At 59.6% G+C, this 24444-nt stretch overlaps 1 protein-coding gene across 1 annotated transcript in view; it reads right to left on the reverse strand.

The window, feature by feature from the left end:
* TGME49_280660 (HECT-domain (ubiquitin-transferase) domain-containing protein) overlaps positions 1–24444 on the reverse strand; it is a gene marked incomplete at its 5' end in the record, with an annotated part of 62756 nt that overhangs the window by 21294 nt on the left and 17018 nt on the right. Inside the window, 4 exons of the mRNA XM_018781862.1 lie at positions 514–13991; positions 14785–20956; positions 21189–23209; positions 24027–24113. Of these exons, the coding sequence (XP_018637208.1) occupies positions 514–13991; positions 14785–20956; positions 21189–23209; positions 24027–24113 (21758 nt within the window). The remainder of the gene's footprint in view (positions 1–513; positions 13992–14784; positions 20957–21188; positions 23210–24026; positions 24114–24444) is intronic.

A 24444-nucleotide genomic window follows, 5' to 3' on the forward strand; every position in this document is an offset into this window, starting at 1 on the left:
GCTTATATATATATATATATACATATATATATATATACATATATATATATACATATATATATATATATATATATATATATATATACATACATATATATATAAATTTACATACAGATGTATGTTTTTGGCTCCCAAAGAGATAGACGGGAGCAGGCGACAAAGTGTAACCAAAAACACAATTTGTGTACGGATAGACGACGCATACGTTTGTTGCGTGATAAGACTGGGAGCGTATGCATAGGGAACAGGAAGGGATCGACACATTCTTGAGACCGAGGGACTGCGTCCCGAGTGATTTGTACATCACTGCGTTTGATGTCGTAACCTTCACACACGCAAATGAACATATACACATATATGCATATATAAACATATATATATATATATATAATGTATATATTATGTATATATTATGTATATATACGGGTGCATACATCGGCGTGTTGCTACTATTGTCCTTACTGCTATGTTCACTGATCGTTTTGCTTTCACATCGGAGCTGTTTCTTTTTACCTGCATGCAGCGATGCAGACATTTTCGTCCGTGTGAGCGTAGAATCGGAGACTGTCTCCCGGGCGCGTGCATGACATTCGGGAGAATCGAATGAGGAAGCCTCTCGCCCAGTCGAACCCAGGATCCATGGCAATATCGACGAAGATTTTTCTTTTCTCCTCTTGGTCTCTGTCTCGGGTGTCCAGCTCGGTACTCTGCGTTTGTCGCATCCTCTCCACCTGTTCCTTTGCTTCTCCGTTCGCGTTTTTATTCGCCTTCTCGGGTCGTCCCACATCCCCTGCTTTCTTCGCACCGAGTCCTCGGTCTCCGCACGGTCCTCGGCTGCGTCCGCCAGCGTCTCCACACCTCGAGAGAATATACTCTTCGATGCCGACATGCGTCTTCAAGTTCGGCCCGCGCTCGGTGGCGCAGTACGGGTGCCTCGACTCTGAGTGGAGACAGTCGACGAGAAGTGACGGATTCAAGTACTTCAGTTGCGACGCGCCTCCTTGACTGGCGTTGCCATCTGAAAACTCCTGGAAGGGATCGTAAGCGACGGGCAATCGAGGGCGTTGTTCCATTGGCGCCACCCAAGGCCAGTTGGAGGCTTCGACCGCCTCTCGCTTGTCTCTCTCTGCCTCGACTTGTTCGCCAACAGAAGCGCCGTTGTCTGCCCCGCGGTCATCGAGCCAGGCGATGCCTTCAGACGACGGAGACGAGCTGTTCGTCGGACCGACGGTCTTAGGCACGAGGGCGAAGATGTCTCTGCATTCAGTTGCCCATGGCCGCTGTACACCATAAGCGATTCCAGCGTAGACTCGAGATTCTGGAAAAAGCGGAGAAGTCGAGTTTTCGTCTCCCTCGTCCATCCGTTGCTGTCGTTGCTGTCGACTCGCCCGGGCGATAGCGTCTCGCTGTTCCTGCGCTTTGAACATCTGCGAGAGAGAGACTCTTGTCTCGTCTTTCGCCTCTCGCCTACGTTCCAGAGCAGAGGCCCGGAAACCAGGTGCATCCCCCGCCGGAGGCCGTGAAAGACCGAGAGAGACGAACGGTCCTGGCGCGCCGCCGAGCTGAAGCCTCTGAGTGAGGTCCTCTAACTCGCCACCTTCGGGAAACGCGAAGGACTCTGCTCCCAACGACGGCGTCGAGGAAGCAGAGACCAGTTGGAGTGAGAGCTGCTGTTGCCGACAGGCTCGGTAGACGCGGTAAGCCTCAGCTTGTTCGGCGCTGTGGCGGTCGAGGAGGCCGATCGCAGCCATGTGAAGCAGCGCGAGGGAAGCTACGTGCGAGGCAATCGCGTCCACTTCCCAAGCTCCCTTCTGAACTCGTTTCTGGGGAAAAGAAACACTGGAAGGAGAGAGCGAAGGCCACAAAAACAAAGGCACTTGAGCTCTCGCAAACGCAGGTTTTGCTGCTTTCGCGCGCCAACGAGGAGGTTGCCTGCCGCGATCCAAAAGACTTCCACAGACGAACCCACCCTCTTGTTCTTCGTGTTCGTCTGCGGTTTCTTGGCTTTCATCTGCGTCGTCGTCTTCTGAGCTCGTGCTGTCCGTCGTCAAGTCCTCACTTCGCCGTCCTGCCTCGATCGCCGCGGCCTTGACGACGGCGAGAAGAAGCTCGACGAGGACGCGGTGCATCGACGGCCTGGAGCGCACGGCGTCGTAGATGAAGCGGAGGACGAGGGGCCATGACTTGAGAGCGAGTGTGGGGTGGAGAAGCCACAGCTGGACGAGAGCATTCTGCGACTGGAGAGCTGTTTCCCACTGATAGCAGCGAACGGCGGCACTCATCTGCTGTCTTTGGAGGGCGTCCACTGGGAGGAGCGCCGCCGTCAGCGGATTTACACTTGCCTCCCAAGTCTTCAGTGCCAAGTACTCGTCTTCCTCTTCCACTGAGAGGCCGGAAGGAGAGGTCCAAGACGATATCGCAACGGGAGGTTCCTTCGTCGCCGAAGCATACCCAGAGGAAGCTGCCTTCTTCTTCATGGACTCACAGGTAGCACACAGGCGGCGTGGTGAGGTGTCTCCTGAAGAACTCGCTGCACTCGCCAAACAGGTGCGGTTCCCCAAACTTGAGAAGGACTCAGAAGATGCGTTGCGCCCTGTCGATTCGTTCTTTCTTTCCTCGTCTTCAATCTTCGACTTGCCTTTCGTCGTTCGCGCGCTGGGCGCCATACCCCGCGTCTCCTGCTTCTCTCTCTCTGTCTCCGAATTTCTTTCACAGTCGTTCCCTTCAAAGGTGCCTTCCTTCCTTGACGCGCTTGGGTTTTCGAGGCCTGAGTCGTTCCGCCACCGCGTTTCGCCTCGAGTCCGTCGACCTTCCTCGTCTTCGCCCTCGGGTGGAGACTCTTCGCTTCTCTCGCCAGGTCCCGACCGCGACGGGAGAAGGCCCTCTGTCTCCGCGGTCTCAGACAGGAACCGCATCTGTTCCTCCAGTTCGTTCTGGTCCGCGGGCAGGAAGATCTCCAGGTGTCTCTGGAGAGAGGAGACGAAGAGAATGCCTTTGTTCCGGACCTCAGGAGTGCAGGCATGTCCGCTCACGGCCAGAAAGGTGGGGGCAAGGTACCCCGGGATCTCGGTGTCGAGGTTCCAGTACCCCACACTCCCGTTGTACCCCACAGTCCCCTTGTAATGCTGCGGGTCTCTCTGGGCCTTGTGGACATCTATGAACCATTTGCCGTCTCCTTCGGCCTCCATTTGGCGGTTGAACGGCCCACACAAGAAGTCACCTTGGCCTCTGTTCGCGCCGTCGCCGCTGTCCCCAAGTGTCTCCTCGCGGCGTGCGGCGCCCTGCCACCGGCCGTTCTGAAAGCAGCTGAGCAATACTCCGTCTGTCTCGCAGTTCGTATGGTCGGCGACGTCCTTCTTCAGGTGGGGAATGGAGCTGCAGTCGCCCTGAGGGCCTCCGAACCGGCCCTGAATCACCAACGGCCACACAGCCTCTTCGGCGACCAGCATCACCGTCAAGTGTGGGGAGGCACTTGAGGCCTTCGCGCCGAGCTGCGCCGACGCATCTGGCTTGCCTGGCTGTGCAGGGTGAGGAGCGTGAGCGTCGGAGACCCGAAGCGGCGTCAAGAGGCCAGGGCCGCTTGGGGTCTTGCTGCTTTGTTCCCCGCCCCCCGCTTCGCCGACCTCGCCTGCTGCCTCGAGATCGAAGGAGACTGAAGACGCCGCGATGCGCGACCCGTGAATGCGGAGCGTCTCGAAATTCTTGAAGAACAAGGGGAGCAGGAAAGTGCATCCGAGACGCTGGAGCTGCGGCGCGAGGCTCTCGGGGAATCCAGGCGCCGACGTCGAGAAGCCAGTGAGTAGGACAGGATTACACGGAGGCGGGGGAACGTAAGGCAGGCGAGAAGGAATGAGGAGAACGACTCCATCCGGCAGAGATACTTCCTCGCCGTTTCCGGTTGAAGAACGATGGCGACCCGAACGCGCCACCAGCTGTGTCGCCTGTCGAATCCACGACTCCGTACACGCCTGGGGCGACTGAACAGGCGGCAGTCTCTCAGGGATCCACCCGCCAGAACAAGACACACCAGACGAGCAAGAGGAAGAAGAAGAGGAAGCAGACGACCTGTGGAACGAGACTGAACCTTTCTCGCGTCTCTCTCTGTTCTCGCCTCCGTGCGCCGGCCGATAGCAAGGCCGGAGCTTCCTCCTCGGATCCAAGTTGCGTCCCTGCTCTCCTTCTGTGTCTGCCGGCTGTTTTTCGCTCGGGTCACCGGTTCTGTCCCTTCGACGGGCGTCACCTCGGTTCGTTCGGTGTCTCAGTGTGTGGCTTTCCTTGCTCCTCTTTCGAAGCTCACGTCCTCTCTTCTCACTCGCCTCCACGCTGTCTGCGCGCGCTCTGGCACTCGTCAAGAGGCTGCGCATTCGGCGCTTCGCCTCCTCAGCCTGTCTGCGCTGCTTCTTTGAGAGGGGAGCCTCCAAGCCGCGCTGCCACAAAAACGGTCCCGCGGGACAGGCCGGCGGCTGCGCGGGCCAGAGCAGCCTCGAGGAGTTCGTGCTCAGCCACTGAAGTTTTCGAGCGTTCAGCCTCGCCTTGTACTCGAAGCAGGCCTGGCAATAGTCGAAGTCGTCTGAGTGGCACCGGTGGCGCGCGGCAGCGGACCAGAGACGGTAGTCGGTCAAGTTGGCGACGCAGAAGCCATTCTCGTCCAGGCCGTCGCATCTCCACTTCCCCTCAAAGCCACTGCCTTCGATTTTCTTCAGAGTCTTTCCGCAGCGCGGACATCGCACCTCTCCGAGGGAGGACAGCTCGAGGTCGGTAGGGACATCGTTCGCCGCGTAAAACGCCCGCGCGCCCGGCCAGCTGTTCGAGAGCGACACGGGGTTCCCCCCCAAGAAAGGTGCCAGCCTCAGGAGCAGGGCCTCCTCCTGAGCCTCGAGGTAAACTCGGCGCCAAACGCCTACACTTGAATCGCGACCCGCGTTGGAAACAGAGACAACAGACCGAGGGGAGACTCGCGGATGGGCAGCGAGAGACTCGGATCTCAGCTCGGGACTGAAACGTCGATCCTGGCCGCCCCCGGCCTCTTGCGACTCTCTTTCAGGCCCGGCTTCCGGCTGGCGATTAACAGAGAGAAGCGACCACTGGCCGGCGGAATCAGAACTGAGGGAGCTGATGTGGGCGGACAGTCGCGAGCGTCTGCGAGGCAGGTAGATTGACGAGAGACATCTCGGAAGCTGGGGTAGGAGGAAAGAAGCCGAAGTCACACTGTCACTCGAGCGCTGGACAGCTCCACTTTCCTCGCTTTTTGAGAAAAAGCGACGAGAGCGCAAACTCCGTCGAAGGCGTCTCGCGACCGACGCGAACCTTGGAAGAAGAAGAAGGGGGTTCCTCTCAGATGGGTGTTGGCGGCATTTTCCGATGTCTTCGTCGAATACGCGCAAAGCCGCTGAGCGGACCAAACCCAGTTGGGGTCTCCAACAACTGTCCCGGAGCCACCAAGGCCGAAACCTTTTTTCGTTCTCTCCCAGCTTCCCTCTCACGCCGTCGGAGACGACAGCAGTCTCCACCCCCAAGGCCCTGAAGCCTCGGCAACGGCAGGTGACACACAGAGACTCGAGTGAAGCGTTCGATGTCTTGAGTTCCATATCCCCTCGCGTTGCGGTTTCTTTCGGGATCTTGTCTCGAAGCCTGTCTGCGTTGCCGCCTTCTCCCCGTTTGCTCACCGCCTGTCTCCAAGCCTGGTCTATTTCTTCGGCTCCTGGTGAGACGCTGTCAACCGCGGCCCCGTTGGTGGCTGCTCCGTCAATTCGAACTCCAACTGTTTCCGAGGTCCCCGTGTCGACGCGCGCCTCTTCACCCAGGAGACGCGTCCGCCAAACACCACGACGGAGCCGCGGAGAGCAGCAAACCGTGGACTGAGTCTCTCCGTCGCTCGCAGCGCGGCGGGTCTCCAGAAGAAGCTGAGGCGTCAGATCCTCTCTGGCGACAGGCAACGGCACCTGAGTTGAAAAGGACGGGAGCAGAATCGAAGCTGCCTTGCGCGAAGGCAAGGGAAGGGGAGACAACTCGCGAAATGAAGCCCAAGGCAGAAAGACGTCCTTTCCTGAAAGAGCTTTCGGTCGAAAAAGATTCCAGTCGGGGACGCTTGATTCCGGCAGGGGTAGCAATGAAGCCGTCTGAGAATTCCTTAGCTCTCCAAATTTCCGAGTCGCCTCCAATTTGCGTAGCCGCGTCTTCGACTTGGCCGTCTCCCCAAAGGCTTCCGATTCTTCCTTTGCTCTCCCATCGACGGCGTCTCCATTCGTCTGTGCTGTGTGTTGTGCCCACCCGTTCGCTGCCAGGGCGCACGATGTCGGACCCTCCAGAGGCGAGGCCCTGCAAGAGATCCTCGAACTCGGCATTCCTTCACTTCCTTCTGCGTCTTCCTCTTGCGCTCGACGAGGTTTCAACGCCGAGGACTCGACAGCCAGACTGGAACGGCAGCGCGGGCGGCGCCGAACAACCCAGGTCCTCGGAGCTGGGGAAAGAGCAGCTGAAGAGGCGAGAAGCCACCGACTGTTGCTGTCTGAGGCACCGATGACAAAGGCCCGGGAGCCTGTCTGCGAGGCATCACTGATCACGCCCAACTCGTATCGGTCTTCTCTCGACTCTGCACCGTCTTCTTTCCGTGCTTCGCTCCATCTCTGTCGCTCACAGTCTTGCATGCAGCGACGCCGTCTAAGTCCCGACCTAAGACGTCGCTGCCTGCGCCTGTATTGTCGCTGAGAGGCGGCAAGCATTTCACCACACACTGTGGGTCCTGCGCAGAGCGGCAGTGCGCAGACGGAACAACAGAGAGTTTTATCTTCATCTCCGTCACCCCCCTCACGTCTGCATGCCTCGCCGTCGAACCGCAGACCTGGCCTTCCTTTCCACGCTTCGCTCACGACCTCAGGGACCCCCGCGGCGGCGCCTGTCTCTGAAGCATCCCACAAATCCGCCTCACGACCGGCGTCGCCGTTAAGCGCTTCCGCAGCCTCGTGATCGCGCCTGGCGAGGAGAGGCTGCGCATTTTGGCGGGGTGTTCGGGGCGATGCATGCGACAGTCCTTGAGAAGAGACCGGGCTCCTCTGCTCGTGCTCACCTCCTCCCAGTCGCGACGCGGACTGCGAAGCCAGGGAGGCTGACGAGCAGGACGAGGACGAAGGGGGCAGCAGAGAAGAGTCTTGGAAAGATGATTTCGTCGCGAAGGACGGCGCCGTTGCGAGAGAGGTCGTGAGGCCAGTGCGAGGGACGAAAGAGTCGAGACTATGGTCACCACTGACGTAACCTTCCGCTGAGGACAGGGGAAGCCAGTCTAGGTCAGGCAGCCCCCCGCTGTTGCTGGCGTGGAAGTCCAGACGTGAGGTCGACGAGTTCGAGTGGCCGAACAGATTTCCGCTGTCCTGAGTCCCAGAGGAAAGGCGACAGAAATGGGAAGAAAGCGATCGAGGAAACGCAGAACCGAAGGAACTGAGAGACGCCATGCTGCCATCACTGCACGCATGGGGCCTCGCCGCGACTCCCAGTTCGTCGCGCGCTGCTCTTCGTCCTGGCGGGATGACAGACTCCGCGTCGCCGCCCAAAGAGTGCGAGTAGAGAGGCGGCAAAATTCGGGCCACAACGACCGCGCCGTCGGAAAGAGCTTCTTCCTCGGAGTCGAAGGAAAATGCTTCGGATCCACTCTCGTCGGAACTGCTTCCTACAGAGAAGGACGAAGGCCCCGAACCGAGGAAGGCGCCGCTTCGCCTGCTGACCGTCCTCCCCCTGTCTCCGGTTTCTGTGTGCTCAAAACGCCACCGTCTTTCTTCGAGTGCTTCCCCGTCCGCCTCCCGCCTCTCTTGTCTCCTTCTCCCGCGGAGTCCGGAGCGGAACGCCGGATCCGGCGCATCGTCGAAGAGCCCCAGCTGCCGCCGCCATCTCTGCAGCTCGCGGCGCCTCCTCTGCAATCCGCCACCGGACTCTGGCGATTCGTCGCCTCGACGGAAACTGTCGGGACGCGCGGGGAAAGCCAAGTCGCCAGAGAGGCCCTCCAAGTCGGCTGCATGCACTCTCTGGGAGTTGCCCTGGCGCTCCGTGACTTGTTGGTAGCGCTCGACGACGGAGAAGACGCGCGTTTCTCCGGAGAACGCCGAACGTCCAGCAGGAAGGGAGTACGCAGTCTGCGTCTGCGCGAAAACCTCGGCTCGGTTCGCCGCTTGCCCACCGTCGAAGCCTGGCCGTTCCATACGCCGTCCTTCGACCGTCAAGACCAGACGGAGAGAGGGGAAGTCTCCATCCGCGTCGGACTCTCCATCTCGCTCGCGACGGCCTCTCGGACCCGCAGAGTTGTGAAGGCCGACATGCTCGTTGCGCGACGGTGCTGGCGCTTGACGGGGGACGTCAGCTGGAGCCAAGAGAGTCTCTTCGGACTGCGACAGAGGGGTCCACCGTGACCGGCTGAGAGGCACGGACTGCAGTCGCGAGGAGGAAAGGCGGCGACGTCGCGTGGTGGTTCTGAAAGCAAACGGCATGTTGGTCAGACTGTCCGTGGCATCCCTTTCCCGGAGGTCCCCTTGAAAAGGCTCCTCGCGTTCCAAGACATCGCACGCAAACAGCTCATCGTCCTCCAGCGGAAAAGAGCCGTTCCACTCCGAGTCGGCTTCCTCGGCCGTCACCCAGTCTGTGTCCTCTTCTTCGTACGCGTCGAATTCTCGAAGCTCTGCATCTTCCGAGGAGATGCGAATCCGGTCGAAGCGTCCTCGTCGCGACGTGATGCTTTGGTCTGCGACCCCCATGCCGTCGTCATCTTCCTCTTCACTCGAGGCGAACATCAGAACGTCCATGTCTCGTCTCCCGCCTCTGGAGTCGTCGTCGTCTCCCTCTCCCTGTCCCATTCTCGGCCTTCCTCCGCCGCTTCTCTCGCCTTCTCTTCCAGGTCCTCGACCGCCCTCAGGCCTTCCACCTCCGCCGCCCTCGCGGCCACGGTCAGCTTCCCCCGACGTCCCCGTCGTTCTGGAGGCTCGCGAATGCCGCCGAGGAGCTGCTGCAGTCCCCATCTCTTCGTCGTCGTCGCTCGGGTCACTCCAGGACCCAATCGAGTCCGCCTCGACGCCAGCACACCCTCCATGCGTGGAGTAGCCAGCGCCGTCGTCTGACCGACTTCCTGCCCCTGGAGGACGATGTCCCAGAAGGATCCCGCCGCCTCCAGCGTGTGGCGAGTGGTGGACTGTGAAGGCGTCCTCCTCTTCGTCGTCGCCCTCGACGAGGCCTCCCGCCGCCATCCCTACCCCGGCCTCGTCTCCTCGAGCTCCGCCGGCCTCGCCGCCGCGTTGAGCGAGAGAGGCCTGGAGGTGAGTGCCGTCGCGGGTGAACTGGCCCATGAAGAAGTGATTGGACAAATCCACAGGGTCCAGAGGGTGGCCGCGAACGTCTTCGAGGTCGGCAACGACGGGTCGCCAAAACGCGGCTCGCTGCGTCCGAGTCCACCTGTTGCCTTCACTGAGCAGAGACGACGAGGCACCGGCGACGGCGAAGGGCGAAGCGCCGGAGCCAGCAAGAGGCGTTTCCGCGACGCACGAAGAGGCGTAGCCGTGGAGGCGAAGCCACGTACGAGCAGAGACCGCGCTCGGGTCCTGGCCGAGTCTGAGGACCTCGTCGGAAGCCGGAAAGAGGCCCCAGGCTGCGGACAAGTTGAGTTCTGCCGCCGGCTCTTCACGTGGAGGCACCGATGTCGACGACGCGGATTCAGAGGCATCCGACACAGGGACAGAGAACGCGACCGGCGACGCGAGACGATTCAACACAGACGCCGCCACCTCGCCACAGGTCCAGCGAGAGGTATCAGCTACGGGAAGAAAACGCGGCAGCTGCTCGAGGAGCCAAAAGACCTGCGGCCATGTCAACACACCCTCCCACAACTCTCTGTCTAAGTCTCCTGCTCTGTCGACGGGAGACAAAGGATCCGCAGCAACATTCTCTTCAGCTGGAGACAGTCCGTTCCTCCCAACTGCAGAGACGCCACTCCTTGAGAGTGTCGCGCCGCCGACGTCGCGTCGAGAGGCGCGCTCTTTTTTTCCGTCTCCCTCCTCATGAGGAATTGGGTCAAGCCCTGAGGCCGTCGTCCGGCAGAGGCGCAGCAAAAGAGAGAAGAAGGCGTCGCGCGCTGGGCATCCCCGAGCCGGGAGAAATCGCCAGGAGTCGAGGAGCTCTGTGAGGAGAGACACACGGATGAGAGCTGGACGACGGCACGGCTCCCAAGGATGATCGCATGCACCTTCATGTTTCAACGGTTCCTGCCCGATCTCTGAGACCTTCGGTTCGACCGGCCCGGCGAAAGTGCTATCGACTGATTTGGAGCCGGAAAGAGTCGGCCCCGCCCCGGAGAGATGTTGCGAACCGGCCTCTACCGCTGCCCCGCGGCCCCCTGGAGACACCCCACAAGTTGAACTGCATGCACCCTTCGATGAATAGTCCTCCACATGCGTAGGCGCACTGGAGATCTCTGAAATCTCAGCTCCGCAGCACGCACAAGAGATACCTTCTTGTCTCTCTCCAACATCTGCCTCTCTCCTTGTCTGCTTCCGTTCGCCGTTCGCCCCTCTCCCGCTCTGCAGGCGGCCATCACGAGCCTTGCCGGCGCATTTCCTCGTTCCTGTCTCTCCGACTTGGCCGTTGCTCTGTTTCCGCGGTTTCCCGCTTCTTTGACCGAATGTGACAACCGATGCAGACGCTGAACGAGATGGAGAACGAGGCGGCAGTGGGGGACGAGGTGGCGGAGCCAGCGCCGCATAGCCAGAGGCATGGGAGAGATAGGCAAGCAGCTGGAAACGCTGAAGAAGAACATCGGCTTTCACAGCAGACAGCTGCCCCACATCGGCGACGCAGCCCAAGCGGTTGAGACTCGGGGAAGGATCGCTGTGGCAGCTTCGGCGTCTGAGGAACGGCGCGCTCGCAGCCAAGAGCGGCGCCACACTTGTCAAGAGGGTGAGCGTCAGTTCTGCAGTCTCATACTCCTCGCTTATGTCGACGCATGCGTTTGTCGAAGAGGGAGACCTATGATCCAGGATTTGAGGACTCTTCCTCTGACCCTGCTCCGTCTCGTACTCGCGTTCCTCAGCCCAGTCGGCGGGTCTCTCTGTCTGTCGCGCTACCTCGAGCTCGTTCGAGTCTTCTTCTCGCTGTTCTGCTTCTCTCTGGGCGCCGGCTGCGGCACCCTCGGCCGCTCCTAGGACGCTGAGGAAGGAGGAGAGGAGGGAGAGACGCATGAGGCGCGTCTCCGAGAAGCATCCATGCTGGGGCAAGTCCGCGGCTTCCGTTTGCAGGTCTCCGCTTCGGGTGCAGAGGGCGACGATCTGCTTCACATTTTCTCGGAGTCTGCGAAGCAACAACTGGCGCCCACGGAGTGGAAGCAGGCGCAGGAGAGACGTCATGAATGCCCCGTCTTCAACACTCTTCATGTCACATGCGAGAGCCCACAAGTCCCTCCAGTTTGCTTGGCCGTCTCCTCGCTCGCCGCGGCCTTTGTCTCCGTTCCTTCCGGTTGTTGCCTGAGAAGAGACGCGCGACGCGAACCGCTGACTCGCCAAGCTGTCGTCAGATTTGCCCTCGCCACTTAGTACCTTCCCTCCCGACGACGAGTCTCCCTCCTCTTCAGGCCCCGCTGATTCGACTTGGTACGGCCCATCGTGTGAGTCCGTCGAAGTCGGCTTCGGCGTCTCCTTCTTCTCGGTGTTGCCCTCTCCTCGAGGACCTGTCGCCCCGTTCCTTGGGAGCGAAGGCACCTCGAACGGCATCCCGACAGGTCCGAAGCGAGAGAAGACTCGTTTCTTGTCGTTTGAATTCTTTTCTGCGGTGCTGAGAAGGAAGAAAGGCCGCCACAGTCGGTGCTCAGCGAAGAACGGCGAAGACAACTCCGTAATGAGTTGCCAGTAGTTTGTGGCGCAAACGCCCTTGGGGAACCACGACCTGCCAAACGCTTGCGCGGGCGACGTCGACGCGATGTCCTTCTTCTTCCGACTAGGCTCCGAGGTTCCCCGGCTTTCGCTGCTTTCTTCGTCACGCACGAAGTCTGCAAGGTGTCTCTGAAATGCACCGGACATCCACAGTCGCTCGAAGTCGTTGAAAGACGCCTCCCCTGTGAGACGAAGCAGCCCCTCCGCTGGCGTCTCTGCGTCTTCGGACGCCCCGTCGAAAACAAACACTCTGAGGAGCGCCGAGAGGCGGCTGAACATTTGCCGGAGGCGATTCAGAGCCTCGGCAGAGGTCTGTTTGTGGACGAAATGGAAGAACGGCCTTGGAGCTGAAGGGAGCTCAGAAGTCGCAGAGAACGATGGAGACAGCTGCCCTGCCAGCTCTGCCCGCGTTGCTGCCTGCAGGGACTCTGCAACCGCCGGTGCCTCGTTGTCTCCGCAGACGTTTGAGGCGGGGCGAGACAGGTGACGCGAAGAAGCCAAACCGGGAGACGCGGGATCAGACAAAAGCGCGGAAAAGGGAAGCGGCTGCGCACGCATGCACTGAGAGGTCCACGCCTCCATTTCGTCAAGACCGTCTGCGAGAGAGTTCAAAACATCAGCGAGCAGCTCTCCAAGAGTTTCCTCCTCTTCACCGCACTGTCTGTTGGACCTTTCGTCCTCCATACCCGTCTTCGCGTTGGCTACGCAGTCTGCGCCTCTCCCTTGAACTGGTGAGAGATCTGTTCTCGTTCTCACGTCCTGTCGCTCTCCCTTCTTCTCTGTTCCGCGCAGCGGCCCTCTGTCGCGACGACGCTCGTCGAGCCTGAGAGCCTGAACCGCTGCGACTGAGGGGAGTTGTCTGATTTCCTCCGACTGCTCCTCGACTCTGGAGAGCAGCGGAAATCCTCCGCAGTGAAGCTCTCCAAGCTGTTGCTTCCTCGCGGCCCGGAGAGCCAAGTCGCCGAGCAGTAACGCCCTGCGGAGCTGCACGCTCTGGCGCAACAGCTGGGTGTCTCCGAAGAGACATGTCCACCGCCACCGCAGGAGGTCGGCGTGACTGTCAAAGGCCGCGCATCCACGGCCGCCAAGCACCATCTTGCTCTTGTCCCATGCACCCAGGGACGAAGCGGCAGAGGCTGCACTCCTTAGAGCACCGCCGGAATGCTCTCTCGGACCTTCAGAGAGGTGATCGGCGACGCCCGCCTCGGCGGAGAAAGAACGCGAGGCGGAAGGGCAGAGCCGAAGAGAGAACGAGGGCGAAGAAGCTGGCCGGAGCCGCGGGAGACGTGAGCGGTATAGAAGCGGCGAGAAGGTTGACGGGGACGGGAGAGCGTACGATGCGAAGGCGAGAGTCGGAGGTGCATTGCAGGCTGGCAGAACTGGCAGTTGGTGGAGAGCCACTGGCCAGAAGTCGGGGAGGAAGGGATCGGGGGAATCACCGGGACTCGATCTGAAGCCCGGGGAGTGCAGCGTCTGGACGCGACGAAGCAGCCCTGCCAGTTTTCTGTGATGTCGGAGACTCTTGTCGACCTCGCCGCCGCCTCGGTGGACGTACAGCTGAAACGCGTCTTTGCTGCACGAGTGTGTGACAATGCACAGATGGAGTTCATGCATGGTCGACAGCAGAGGCAGAGAACGATCGATTCGTCGACGTTTACGCCGGGACCTCGCTGCAGAAGTCGCAGCAAAAACGCTCGACTCTTTTCTGGAGGTTTCCCTCTGTCCTGCCCTATCACGACCTTCCGAAGACGCTCGAGAGGACCCATGCAGTCGCCGGCCGGCCGGCTCGCGAGCCTCGCATTGATTGTCTCTCTTCCTCTCGTCACCGGCCTGCAGATCTGAAGACGGCGAACGTCTCTGCCGCCGCGCACTGGCAACGTTGAGTTTCACATGCGGATGCAACAGCGGAATGTTCCACATGCCCTTGCCGTCCACGCGAATCTTCAGAACGTTCTTCTCCGGCTTTGCGAGGGTGATCACATCCATGAAGCTTGGAGTCGGAAAGGGAAACTCCGCTGGCTTCTGAGCCGGCTCCCGCTCCAGCGTCGCCTCCCGCTCCAGCGCCGCTAGGGCCTGACCGAGAGGAGATACTTGGCTCTGTGGGGTAACGGAGACAGGACGCGAAAGGGGGAGATCTCAGTGCAGTCGCTGTGTGGGTGTGTGGATGGATACGATGGCGGTTTAGCGGGTGACGGAGAAGAGACGAGAAGCACTGTGACGCGAGAAAGGAAACCAAGGAGGTGGTGGTAGCCAGCACAGTCGATGCCTCACACGAGGATTCTCAGAAGCCCGTAACTTTTGCGACGCGCAACCGGCCAGATTTCCAGACTGACCTACGCGTCGACTTCCTTCTGTGAGCACCAGATGGAGACACTGAAGAGTTCAAGCCCTCTCGCGCATGCAAACGGAGTGCAACACACACCACAGGCTCAGAGTTTGCAGGGACGCCAAGGCATACACCTATGAAAACTCCATGGCCAAGTCCTACATCGTTGGTCAGAACGAATCTCGTGACGAAACATGAATGTGCTTGTGTTTTTAGGACATCAAATCAAGTCCAGTTCGGCTGAGTCGAACGTCGACTTCTGGCGTACGTGGGCACCCATTACAGTCCAAAAGGTAGAAATGCCAAACACTGTCATTTTCATACGCTCCACAAGCGCAGGCAGTGCACTCTCGACAAAATGAGTTAACGTAGACACGACGCGCAATAGACTGAGTGGACAGATCCCTTGCATTCGAGAAGAGACTCAGGGGGACTTTTCAGACGAGATCGAGCCTCTCAAGCGGGTCGATCCACATGTGGATGCAGAGGCAACTCCAGAGAGGCGCGAACGCGCTGCACTTCGAGCGACATGGAGAAGAGTGGCGACTCCGTTCTTTCTCTTACCTTAAAGCCAAAATCTTTTCCTGCCCTGTAAGTCGGCACTTCCAGCCCCACACACGGAACGAGGTCTGAGTGTTTGATTCCGGACTGCTTCGCCTGACCGAGGCAAATCCGCCGAACCGAAAAGCCATTTAAGGCCGTCAATTTGAACCATCCGCAGCCAGGCTTGATGGCGAGCCGATACCAGCACGGCCCCGAAAGAGGCAGAGGAAGAGCTGCTCTCAAGACCACGAACTGCAGAAGCGTCGGCGCGCTCCAGAGAGGCGAAGCACACCGAGGACCGGGAGGGCCAGTTGAAGAAACTGCGTTCTCATATTCCATCTCCCTGTCCTGTGGCGGAGAGGCGGAGCTGCGGAAAGGGAACCTTGTCGTCTCCGTTTCCGTCTCTCTTGAGGCACAAACAGCGAGACGTGCAGAAGAGGTTTCGCGGGCGCATGCGCTTTCAGCCGTGTCAGTGGCAGAAACTCCCGACCTGCGGAAAGCTCCCGTTGTCTCGCGTTCTCCAGGTGTGTGGTTTCGGCCCTTGCCTTTCTTCCCCTTGAAACAACCGCCGACGCGCTCCATCTCGGTCTTCACTGAGACATCCTGCCGTTCTCCGTAGCCGGTTTCTCGCCTCTCTGCATCTGCCGACACTCCACGCGGCTCTGTCTCCGCTTCCCCGCTCCTCGCGCCCCCTGAGCCTCGATCTCCTCGCGTCTGCCGCGACGAAGGGAAGAACGAAGAGCGGCAGCGAGTCTCTCCTTCGTCAGAGCAAGCGGAGACGCCGAGACCAGTTAGGTCCCAGAACAACCACGCCGGCGGCGCCGGAAGCAGCGGCGCGAGGACTGCGGGGTCCGGCAGGATCCCTGAGGTGGGCCGCACTCCGCAGCGGCCTTGAGGCTCGCCAGAGAAACGCCTTTTCTCATTTGTTCTTCGTCGTTCGACGGCGCGGGACCGAGAGCAGGCCAGGAAGGCAGACCGCAGCCGCGACAGAAGCAGGAGACGAACAAACCGAAATACGCATCTCCCGAGGTAAGGCCGACCCCACACACTCGTGGCGAGGAGACGCGGAAGAAGATTTGACATCCAGAGAAAGTCGTGGCGGCGGCTCTCTGTGGCCTCGAACCTGGAGACCAGTTTTTCCGCATAAGCCCCATTCGCTTCTTCAATGCCGGCGTCTCGTTGAACTTCATGGCTTGACACCTCTCGCAAGCCTCCACAGTCTGTGGGATAGAAGGCAGACTCCAGGACCCTGTCTTCGAGTCGTCCTGTCGCCCAGAGCGCCTGGACGTGGTTGTCGTTCTCGTCTGCATCATCTATTCCTCGAAACTCAACAATCCACTGAAGAAGCTGGAGCACGGCGACAGCGACAGTCTCCGCTGTTAGACACAGAGGGCGCTGCTCTGTCCATACACAGCAAGGTTGCAGGTCCTCGTTTTTCTCCTTGTTTTTGGGTCTCGGACTTTCCGTCTCCTCAAAACTCTCTTGAGCGTCCAGGTGGCTTTCGGGTTCACCTTCCCTGAAGTTTTGCGCCCTGGCGCGGGTCCGAGAAACCTCTTGTATTCTCTTCTCTTCATTTGCCGCCTCTGCAGTACTCGTCTCAGGCTGAGTCTCCGTTTGCCGCCATCGCTTCCCACGCGTTCTTTGGCTGTTCTTTCCACCCCCTGAAGCTGCCTCGCGTCCACCGCTTCCTTCCGCTTGACCGTTTCGCCGCTCCTGACGCTCGCTGGCTTCTGCGGCTTCGGCTTCAACTGCCGCGAGGCGTCGGCTTTGCCTCCTTGCCTCATCGCTCCACCCCACCAGCTGGCGCCTGTGCCTTGAAAGCGCTGCATGCAGAGCGGGCAGACACGCGGGACTGAGTCGGCACCTGTTCACCACAACTCCTTCGCTTTCAGAGAAAGACGAAAAAGGTCCTGAGGCCCCCGTCAACGAGGGGCAGGCAGCCGCGGAAGACAAGGAAGCCGACGGAGAGAAGGGTGGGGACGCCGGCTGTCTCTGCAGTGTTGTATGCCAGAGCAGATCGGCGAGGTAGCTGCTGCCGAGGCCTACCCCGCAGAGGAACATCTCGGGAAGGAGAGGCGGCGCCTGCGTGGGGGTCAGGTGGAAGTATCGTTGGATGGCTATGTGGAGCCCGAGGAGCGGGGAACGGTCAAAGAACGGAGACGCATCCGGAGACTCTGGTGTGCTCCGTGCAGCATACATTGCAAATCCTGGACAGGCTTGGGATGACAGTGAAGACGAGAAGGCAGGTCGAGAAACGGAATGGGCAGGAGGTGCCCAGGAAGCGCCAGACAGTTCTGGAGTCGACAGACGCTTGTCGAGGTCTCTGGACAAGTTCGAAGAGACATCCAGAAGGCGGAGCATCAGCGCTGCAACTGGCGGGGGGCTGGCCCAAGGCAGAGGGAGAGAGGCAGAAGGAAGGTTACCGAACTCCTGAGATTCTGACGCGTTTCCACGCGCAACGACCCGACGGAGACACGCGGATAGAGACAAACAAGAGGCCTCTCGATTCGGCGTTTCTCCCTTTTCGTTTCTGTCTCCAGCCCCCATCTTGCCCTCAGCTTCAGGACGACGGCCGCCTGTCAGGTCTCCGTCGCCTTCTCGTTCGGGGAGCTTCGCCGATGCATGTTCGAGCTGTTGGACGCTCCACAGCAACAGCGGAGCGAAGTGCTTCAAACACACGCCGACAGCAGACAATACCCCAGCGTTTTCTCTCTCTCGCCTCCCCATCCAATGCCTGTTTTCCACCCGTTCTCTTTGTCCACCGTTCTCTCCTCGACGTTGTGCCGACTTCTCGCCCTCGCCGGGGCTGTCCTTGACCCCAAGAGAAGCGCCTGCTTCCCTCGAGTCACTCTTCCCCTTGCACGTCGTTTTGCTTCTTTCGTTGTTCCTGTTTTCTGGGTGCGAGAGCGCTGCCCCATGAAAGTCCGCATGCGTCTCCGACCGGGTCGCGAGCCTTTCTGTCGCGTCCAGGAAGCGAGAAATGAGCCTCACGTGGGGACCCAGAGCGACGCCCACAGCAGCTCTGAAAGACATCCAGAGAAACTCGGACATCGCCGCCGAGATGTGAAGCCAGTTGCGCTGCATGTCGAGGGCGTCGAGAGTCTGGAGTGCCGCAGCACACTGCTGCCTCAAGCTGAGAAACTTCTCGGATCGCGCAACTGCCGACGAAGACTCTCCCTGGACACCTAGAGAAGGAAGGACCCCCGTCAGAGACTCCCCTTCCTCCACGCCAGTACAGGAGGCAAGAGCAGTCTTTTGGCGCGAGCCCAGGTTTGCACTGGGTCGTGGAGTACCGTCAGCGTTGGAAGTGGCGAGAGCGAGAATATGCGACTCGAAGCCGTGTTGAACTTGGTCCGCTGTCAACTCGGCGAGTTGCCCGAGCTCGGCGACGACGAAGCCCAGAGGCTTCACCTTTTTTCCACCTCGCTTAGGATGCGCGTCTGGCATTTGAGAGCGCCTCTCGCCTTCTTCTCGCTCTTCGCCCACAGCCAACCGGACTTTGGAGACCACCGTCTGGGTCACCTGGACCCCGGCAGAGGGCATGCGGTCGCCTGAGCAGAACATCACGCGAGGCGTCTTGGACCGCAGAGCGCGCTCAGCTCCGGCTTGCCAAGCTTCTGCGTCGGGAACGAGAAGACGAACGAAAGGTAGTGTGCCCAACCACGTTGGCGCACCGCCCGTCTTCTCTGCGAGCTGCACAAGCTTCGTTTTCGTCGAGCTCTCCACACCTCCATGCCACCAGTCTTTGTCTGTCTCCGCTGCCCCCTCGCTGTCGCCAGCAGTCGCTCCAGGCGCCGACGAAGCGGGGCCTGCTGGGCGTCGCTCGAGGCCTTCTTCTCCTGTAGAGCTTGTGAGAAATCTCTGTCCCTCTTCTCCTGAGGGTTCAGACGAAGTTAGGAGAAATCCGGATGGGTCCTGGCGGCCTGTTGCAGGTGGCGAGGGATCGCCTTCGCCTGTCAGGAACCGCGCACGCATTGAGGGGGTTCGCCGTATAGTCGGAGCATTACCCTCCGACCCTTCACCGTCCCCACCGCCACTCTCGCCCTCGGAGACAGTATCGAGGCCTCCGCTTCTCGGCGGCCGATCTGCCGCGACCCCCGTCACTGCCTCAGCCACCTGAGGCGCCAGCGCGTGGTTCCGACTGCGCTGGGCTTCAAGCCTCGCGACGTCGTCGCCCTCGGCGCCTCGTCGCCTGGTGGGGTAGACGCCCACATGCTCTTCCTGACTCTCTCGGTGGCGCCGCGAACGCGTATCAAGATGCCTCTCAGAGTCCACCGTCCCTGCTTCTCTGGAGTCTCCGCCTGCCGCCCTTCTATGTCCGCTCGCCGCTCCCGCCTCAACTGCTCCACCCCACAGGCGGTCTGGGCGTCCCCCGATCTGCGTTCTCACTGTTTCAGAGGCCGCCTTCGAGGTGACAAGCGCATAGCAAGAATACCGCACGCGCCTGCGCCGGTGGCGACTCGAGGCCGTTGACGATTGATTGCCCGAACGGAAGGAATCTGCCCCCCCTAAACAAGGTCCCTGAGAAGCCAGCAAATCTGCAAAGGCCTGCCCAGCAGTTCGCACCCAGAGTTCGACTCGCACGGGCTTCCCGCTCCTCCTCACAGCAGGTGAATGCCCGTTTGCGGTCGGCCTTTCTGACGGTGCGCCCAAAGGCTGAGAGAAAGATGCAGAAGACGATGAAGAAGAAAAAGACGCAGATGAGGAGGAACAGGTTGGAGTTCTATCTGAGGCATTCGATGCAGGACGCAGATGAGATGTGCAGGGAGAAGATGCGCGGAGAAGGGCAGCTGGCGCGCCTGCGTCGGATCTCCCTTGGTCGAGAGGAGAAGCCAGGCATCGTCCAGCAGGTCGACTCGTCTCGTCGCTATCTTTACTCAAGTCCTGTGTGTCTGCCTCGTCCGGGGAATCTACGAAAACCACGCACTGATCGACTCTTCGAAAATGTCTGCTCAATACCTTGGAAACCGACCCGTCTACCGGGAGCGACAGGAGCGCCGCCGCGCGCGCGCCACCCGAACGACGTGGAAAAGAAGACGACGGTCGACGGCGGGATGCCTCTTGGGAGTGAGAGGAAAGAAGTGGAACGAAGACGAGGGCGACCTCAACGACAGCGTCGCTGTACGTCACTAGAGGGAGGCCGCGGGGACAACGAGAAGAAGAAGTACATGGATAAGTTGCTCGGTGCAAAGAGAGGCTCGTGCTGCTAGTGCTGGGGGAAGAACGCTTTCCCTGTGGAGCAGAAGCGGAACGCGATCGGACGCCGGCGTCAGACGCCGAACGAGAAGACGAACGGCTACGCTTCTCGACATTTCTGTCATCTCGCTGTGCGGCGTTCGGACGCGGAGTTTGACTCTGCTGGACATCCTCCTCATTCGAGCGTGCTTCAACAACTGGACTCGAAGCGGCTCTCGCGCCAGGGCGGCTGCGAGCTCGCTTTGACGCCTCAGTCCCCGGGGCGGACGCGGGAGACACCGTCGGCAGGAGAAGGTGTCTCTTTGGCGTTCCCCAGTCGAGAAATCTCCTCAAGCCGAGGCCTGTGGCATCAACGACTCTCCCGACGCAGCGGAGAACGCGACGCGCCTGGTCCGCCGTGTCGCGTAAATGCTCTGCGTCAGTTCCCTTGCTGCTTTTCCTCTTTCTGTCTTCCGAGAACCTCCTGTTCTCGACGAATTCGTCCTTCGGAAAAGCCTTCTTCTCGCTCTCGGTCCACAAGCCCAGAGCCTGAAGACGGAGGCAGCGAGACCAAGTCGCGAGGACGAGAAGAGACAGAAGAAAGGGCGCGAGCCACGCGCGAGACAGCGCAGCAACCTGAGACGCGCACCCGTAGGGGTAGGAAGGATTGGAGACGCTCGGCGGCTGCGAGGGCCCCGACGGAGACAGGAAAAGAAACTCGCTGAGCGTCTCCGTCACACCACAGAGGGCGGCGACGAGGGACGCGCTTACGCCAACGGGTTCGTTTGCCCCAGCAGCGCCTGAGTCGTGAGACGCTGAACGCGACTCGAGGTTCCCTAGCGCCGCGAACGACCGGGGACAGCTGCCGAGCAGAACGGTTTGGAGGAGAAACTGAGGGAGGCCAGGCAAAGCGTGGGGCGAGAAGGCCGTTGGCTCAGCCACAAGAGACGGAGCGTAGGGTGCCCCACAGAACGAGAGGACTGGCCGAAGAACTCGCTCGTAGTCCGTGACGAAGCACCTGCATTGGAGGGACGCACACCAGCGATCGACAGAAGCGAGGAGAGATGCACTCGTGCTGCTTCGCCTTTTCAAACGACCAGTCGCTCAGACACACCTACGAGCAAAGCTTCGAGGAAGTAAAGCGCGTCTTCACATTCCTCCAACAAATCATGAAAATGGAAAGACGCAACAGACTCAGTCTCGGGGTGTATCGAACGCACTACCTGTCTGCGATATGTACGGTGTCCTACCTCGGCAACGCCGACGGAGCCACGAGAGGTACGACGGACTCCCCGCTCGCCTTCTGTTCTCCTAGCAGCGCCGCCGCGAGGCCATCGAGGAAGCGTAGAAGTCGCCAGGACGCATCAACGGCGAGACAGGCGAGTTCGCCGACTCGGGCGGATCCTTGCCACTCGACATCTTCATCAAACACCTCGCATGACTCCAGTCCCTTCTTCTCTCGCAACTCCTGCCTCCCTGGTCTCCTTCTCCGAGATTCGCCTTCCCCAGAAGCCCCCGGGTCTGCCCCTGGGACCTTCCGTTCGTAGGCCTTCTCGGCGCTCGCTCTTCTGCTGCCTCGCCTTATGACACCGTGAATGGAGACAGTCGCTTGGAGAGTCCTCAGCAAGAAGGTCAGAGCCTCAGCAGCGACGCTCATGCGCGCGTTGTAGCTCTGCAGCAATTGGAGGGCCAGGCTCAGAGTCTCCTGGTTCCCTGACGAGGCGTCCGACGAGACGCAGGCAGAGGGTTGCAGGGCAAGCGCCAAGACGGCCTGCAGCGTCCGGTCCCTCAGCAGCCAGGACCGGAGGCTGATCGGATTCAGCGGCAGAGGCATGTCGCCGGCAAAGGGGCGTCCTTTTCGCGCTGCAAATGCAGTTGGAGACAGGCGCATCCACGACAGGAGAAAGAGCGCGTTCTTCGTGATTCTTCGCGCGAGCGTCGCTTTCTCGGACGCATGTGAAGCTTCGCTTTCACCCTTCCTGAAGGGATCGGGTCCTACTCCTTCGCGGGCGCCTCCCGGCTGAGACCTCAACGAGGGCGCCTGGGCGCCTTGATGCACAGCTAGTCGCGCTGTCTGCGCCGCCAAGTGCCACAGCAGCTGCAAGCCGCGAGGCAGTTCACGCAGTGGAGGAGTCCGAGGTGAAGAAGAAGCAAACGAAGAAGACGACTGTGCTTGCGGAGCCTCCGCAGGGCTGGTCTGTGGCTGGGCGGGGAGGTTGTGAGGAGGGTCGAGACGCTCCCCTGTTTTGCTGTTCGTCTGGATGCCTGGCACTCCTTGTCCCTGGATGCTGCTGTCAGTTTCGGCTGCCGGATCGATCCCTTGAAAGGCGGAAAGCACAGAGAGAAACAGTTCGGACGCAGCCGGAAGAAGCAGCAAATAAAGCGACAGCGTCGCGCGCTCCGCTGTCACCATGTGGGCGAACCCTCCAGGAAGCAGAGGGGGTCCTGCAAGCCTCGAGAGAGGACTTGAAAAGAATTTGTCCCCAAGGGCGATGATCGCTTGAGAGGCGCCAGATCTGCCAAGAACGAAGTCCATCAACACCGCATTCAAATCGCCTGAGACAGCAGCCGGCAGACGTGAAGACGCCGGAAGACGAGGGAATCCAGAAGACCGTCCAGATCGAGAGACTGCAGAACAGACAGAAGGCTTGTCGAAGGCGAACAGCGCGGGAAGGCGCGGGGGCGAAGCAAGGTCATTGCCCGACGAGACAGCGAAGTCGAGGGCCAGTCGACGGACCTCAGAGGCCGCCGTATACAAGCTGCGAGCGCTTGTCAGCCAAGAGTTCAAACAACCTGTAGAAGCCGTGCTGGAGGACGCAAGTGAAGAAGGAAACAGCGAACAAGGAGAAAAGGAAGAAGACGGAGAAGCAGAGACAGACGAGGAAGAAGAAGTGGAAACAGAGGAAGAAGTTGAGAAAGAACGAGGGGATCGTTCGGAGGCCTGAGGCAGGCGACTGGAAGAAAAGCTACAAGACGAGGGAAGTGCGAAGACAAGTTCCTGGGACAAGAGCAGAGGTCTCAGAGCGTCGACTGCACCAGCAAACTCGGAGGATCCGAGAACTGCATGCGGGGAAAGGGAGGGGGAGGGCGACGGGGAAGAAAACGGAGCCAAGTCCTCAACTAAGTGGTGAATGAGAGTGAAGGCGGCGTCATGGGTGACGAGAAGAAGCTCGAGCGAAGGGTGGGTCGCATGTCGCGTAACCTTCCTGTAGGCTTCGACTTGACAACGAAACCCCCAGTCGACGCTCGGGTACGCGGAGCCGAAATCGAACTGAGGAAAAAAGGAAAAACAGAAACAAAAATACACGAATCACAGCCCGAGAAAGACACCGCTCGAAAGCGACGGACAACCGCGAGTCAGGAGTCAGAAGCGAAAGCGTCAGGGTACTGCAGTTTGAGGGGGAAGAATTCAAAACATGCGTCACGCACCGACGGCGGCCACAACTCTCAGAAGGACAGACAAAAGCGAAGAGTTGACTCCACGTTCACTCAGCTCTCAGCACCGACTCTCATGTATAATAAATAAATGTATAGTAGCATATACATATATATATATATATATTTATATAAATATATATATGTAACAAACAGATATACATATGTGTGCACATAAGTATGAATTTGTATGAAGCATCAGTCGCAGTGCTACGAGAAGAAAAAGGAAGGGCCGCAAGGAAGGGTGCTGGAAGACAGGTGACGCCGCTAAAAAACGAAAGACGTCGCAGAGATCCCAAAGCCAGGTTCTCGGGAAAGCGGTCAGAAGTGCAGCGGTTGAAAATAAAAAAAACCAACAGGTGCCGCCCAGCAAGCACATGACCTCCGGAGGGTCCTGCGGCATCAAGACAGTGACCAGGACATGGGCGACGCTCACGAAAGAAGGTACCAAAGTAGAGAACAAAGCAGACGACAGAGAAAAGGACAACGAAGGAAACAAAGAAGGAGCCGGAGAAGATGGCAAAGAAGGACACAACGAAGACAAAGAAGAGGACTGTGACGTCGGCAAGAAAGCGGAGCGAGTGCGGCGGCAATGCGAATTCTGCCGGAACCATCAGGACTCGGACAGCTGCAGAAGGTTCGCATTTCCTGACCTCGATGGATTTGACGTCCCGGTGTTTCAGCTTGGGGAAGTTTCGCTCGAAGCACTGGTAAGTCTTCACTCCGTGCGCCGTGACGACCTGGCACATACCAACGAGAGAAAAAACAGAAAAGTCAAATGGACAAATCGGAGCTGGGCACTGCCGCAGAAGGCGGAACGGCGTAAAGTCAGGACCAGCAGCATCAGCGAGATAGAGACTCTCAGAGAGGCCCTGAAAGCAGTGACGCCCGAAGAAAGATGAAGCACAGCGCGAGACAGGAGAAAAAGATAGAACGAGGGGAAGGTCTCCACCAGCAGATTCTGCAGCTTCCTCACGATCCACGCACCCCCTCCCCTCTGGCCTCTGCTGAGTACAAACCTGAATCACTTGATAAATCGTAGCATCGTTGTTCACAACAAACATCGAAAGC

The sequence above is a fragment of the Toxoplasma gondii genome, chromosome VIIa, assembly GCF_000006565.2.
Source record: "Toxoplasma gondii ME49 chromosome VIIa, whole genome shotgun sequence".
NCBI classification, from domain to species: Eukaryota; Apicomplexa; class Conoidasida; order Eucoccidiorida; family Sarcocystidae; genus Toxoplasma; species Toxoplasma gondii.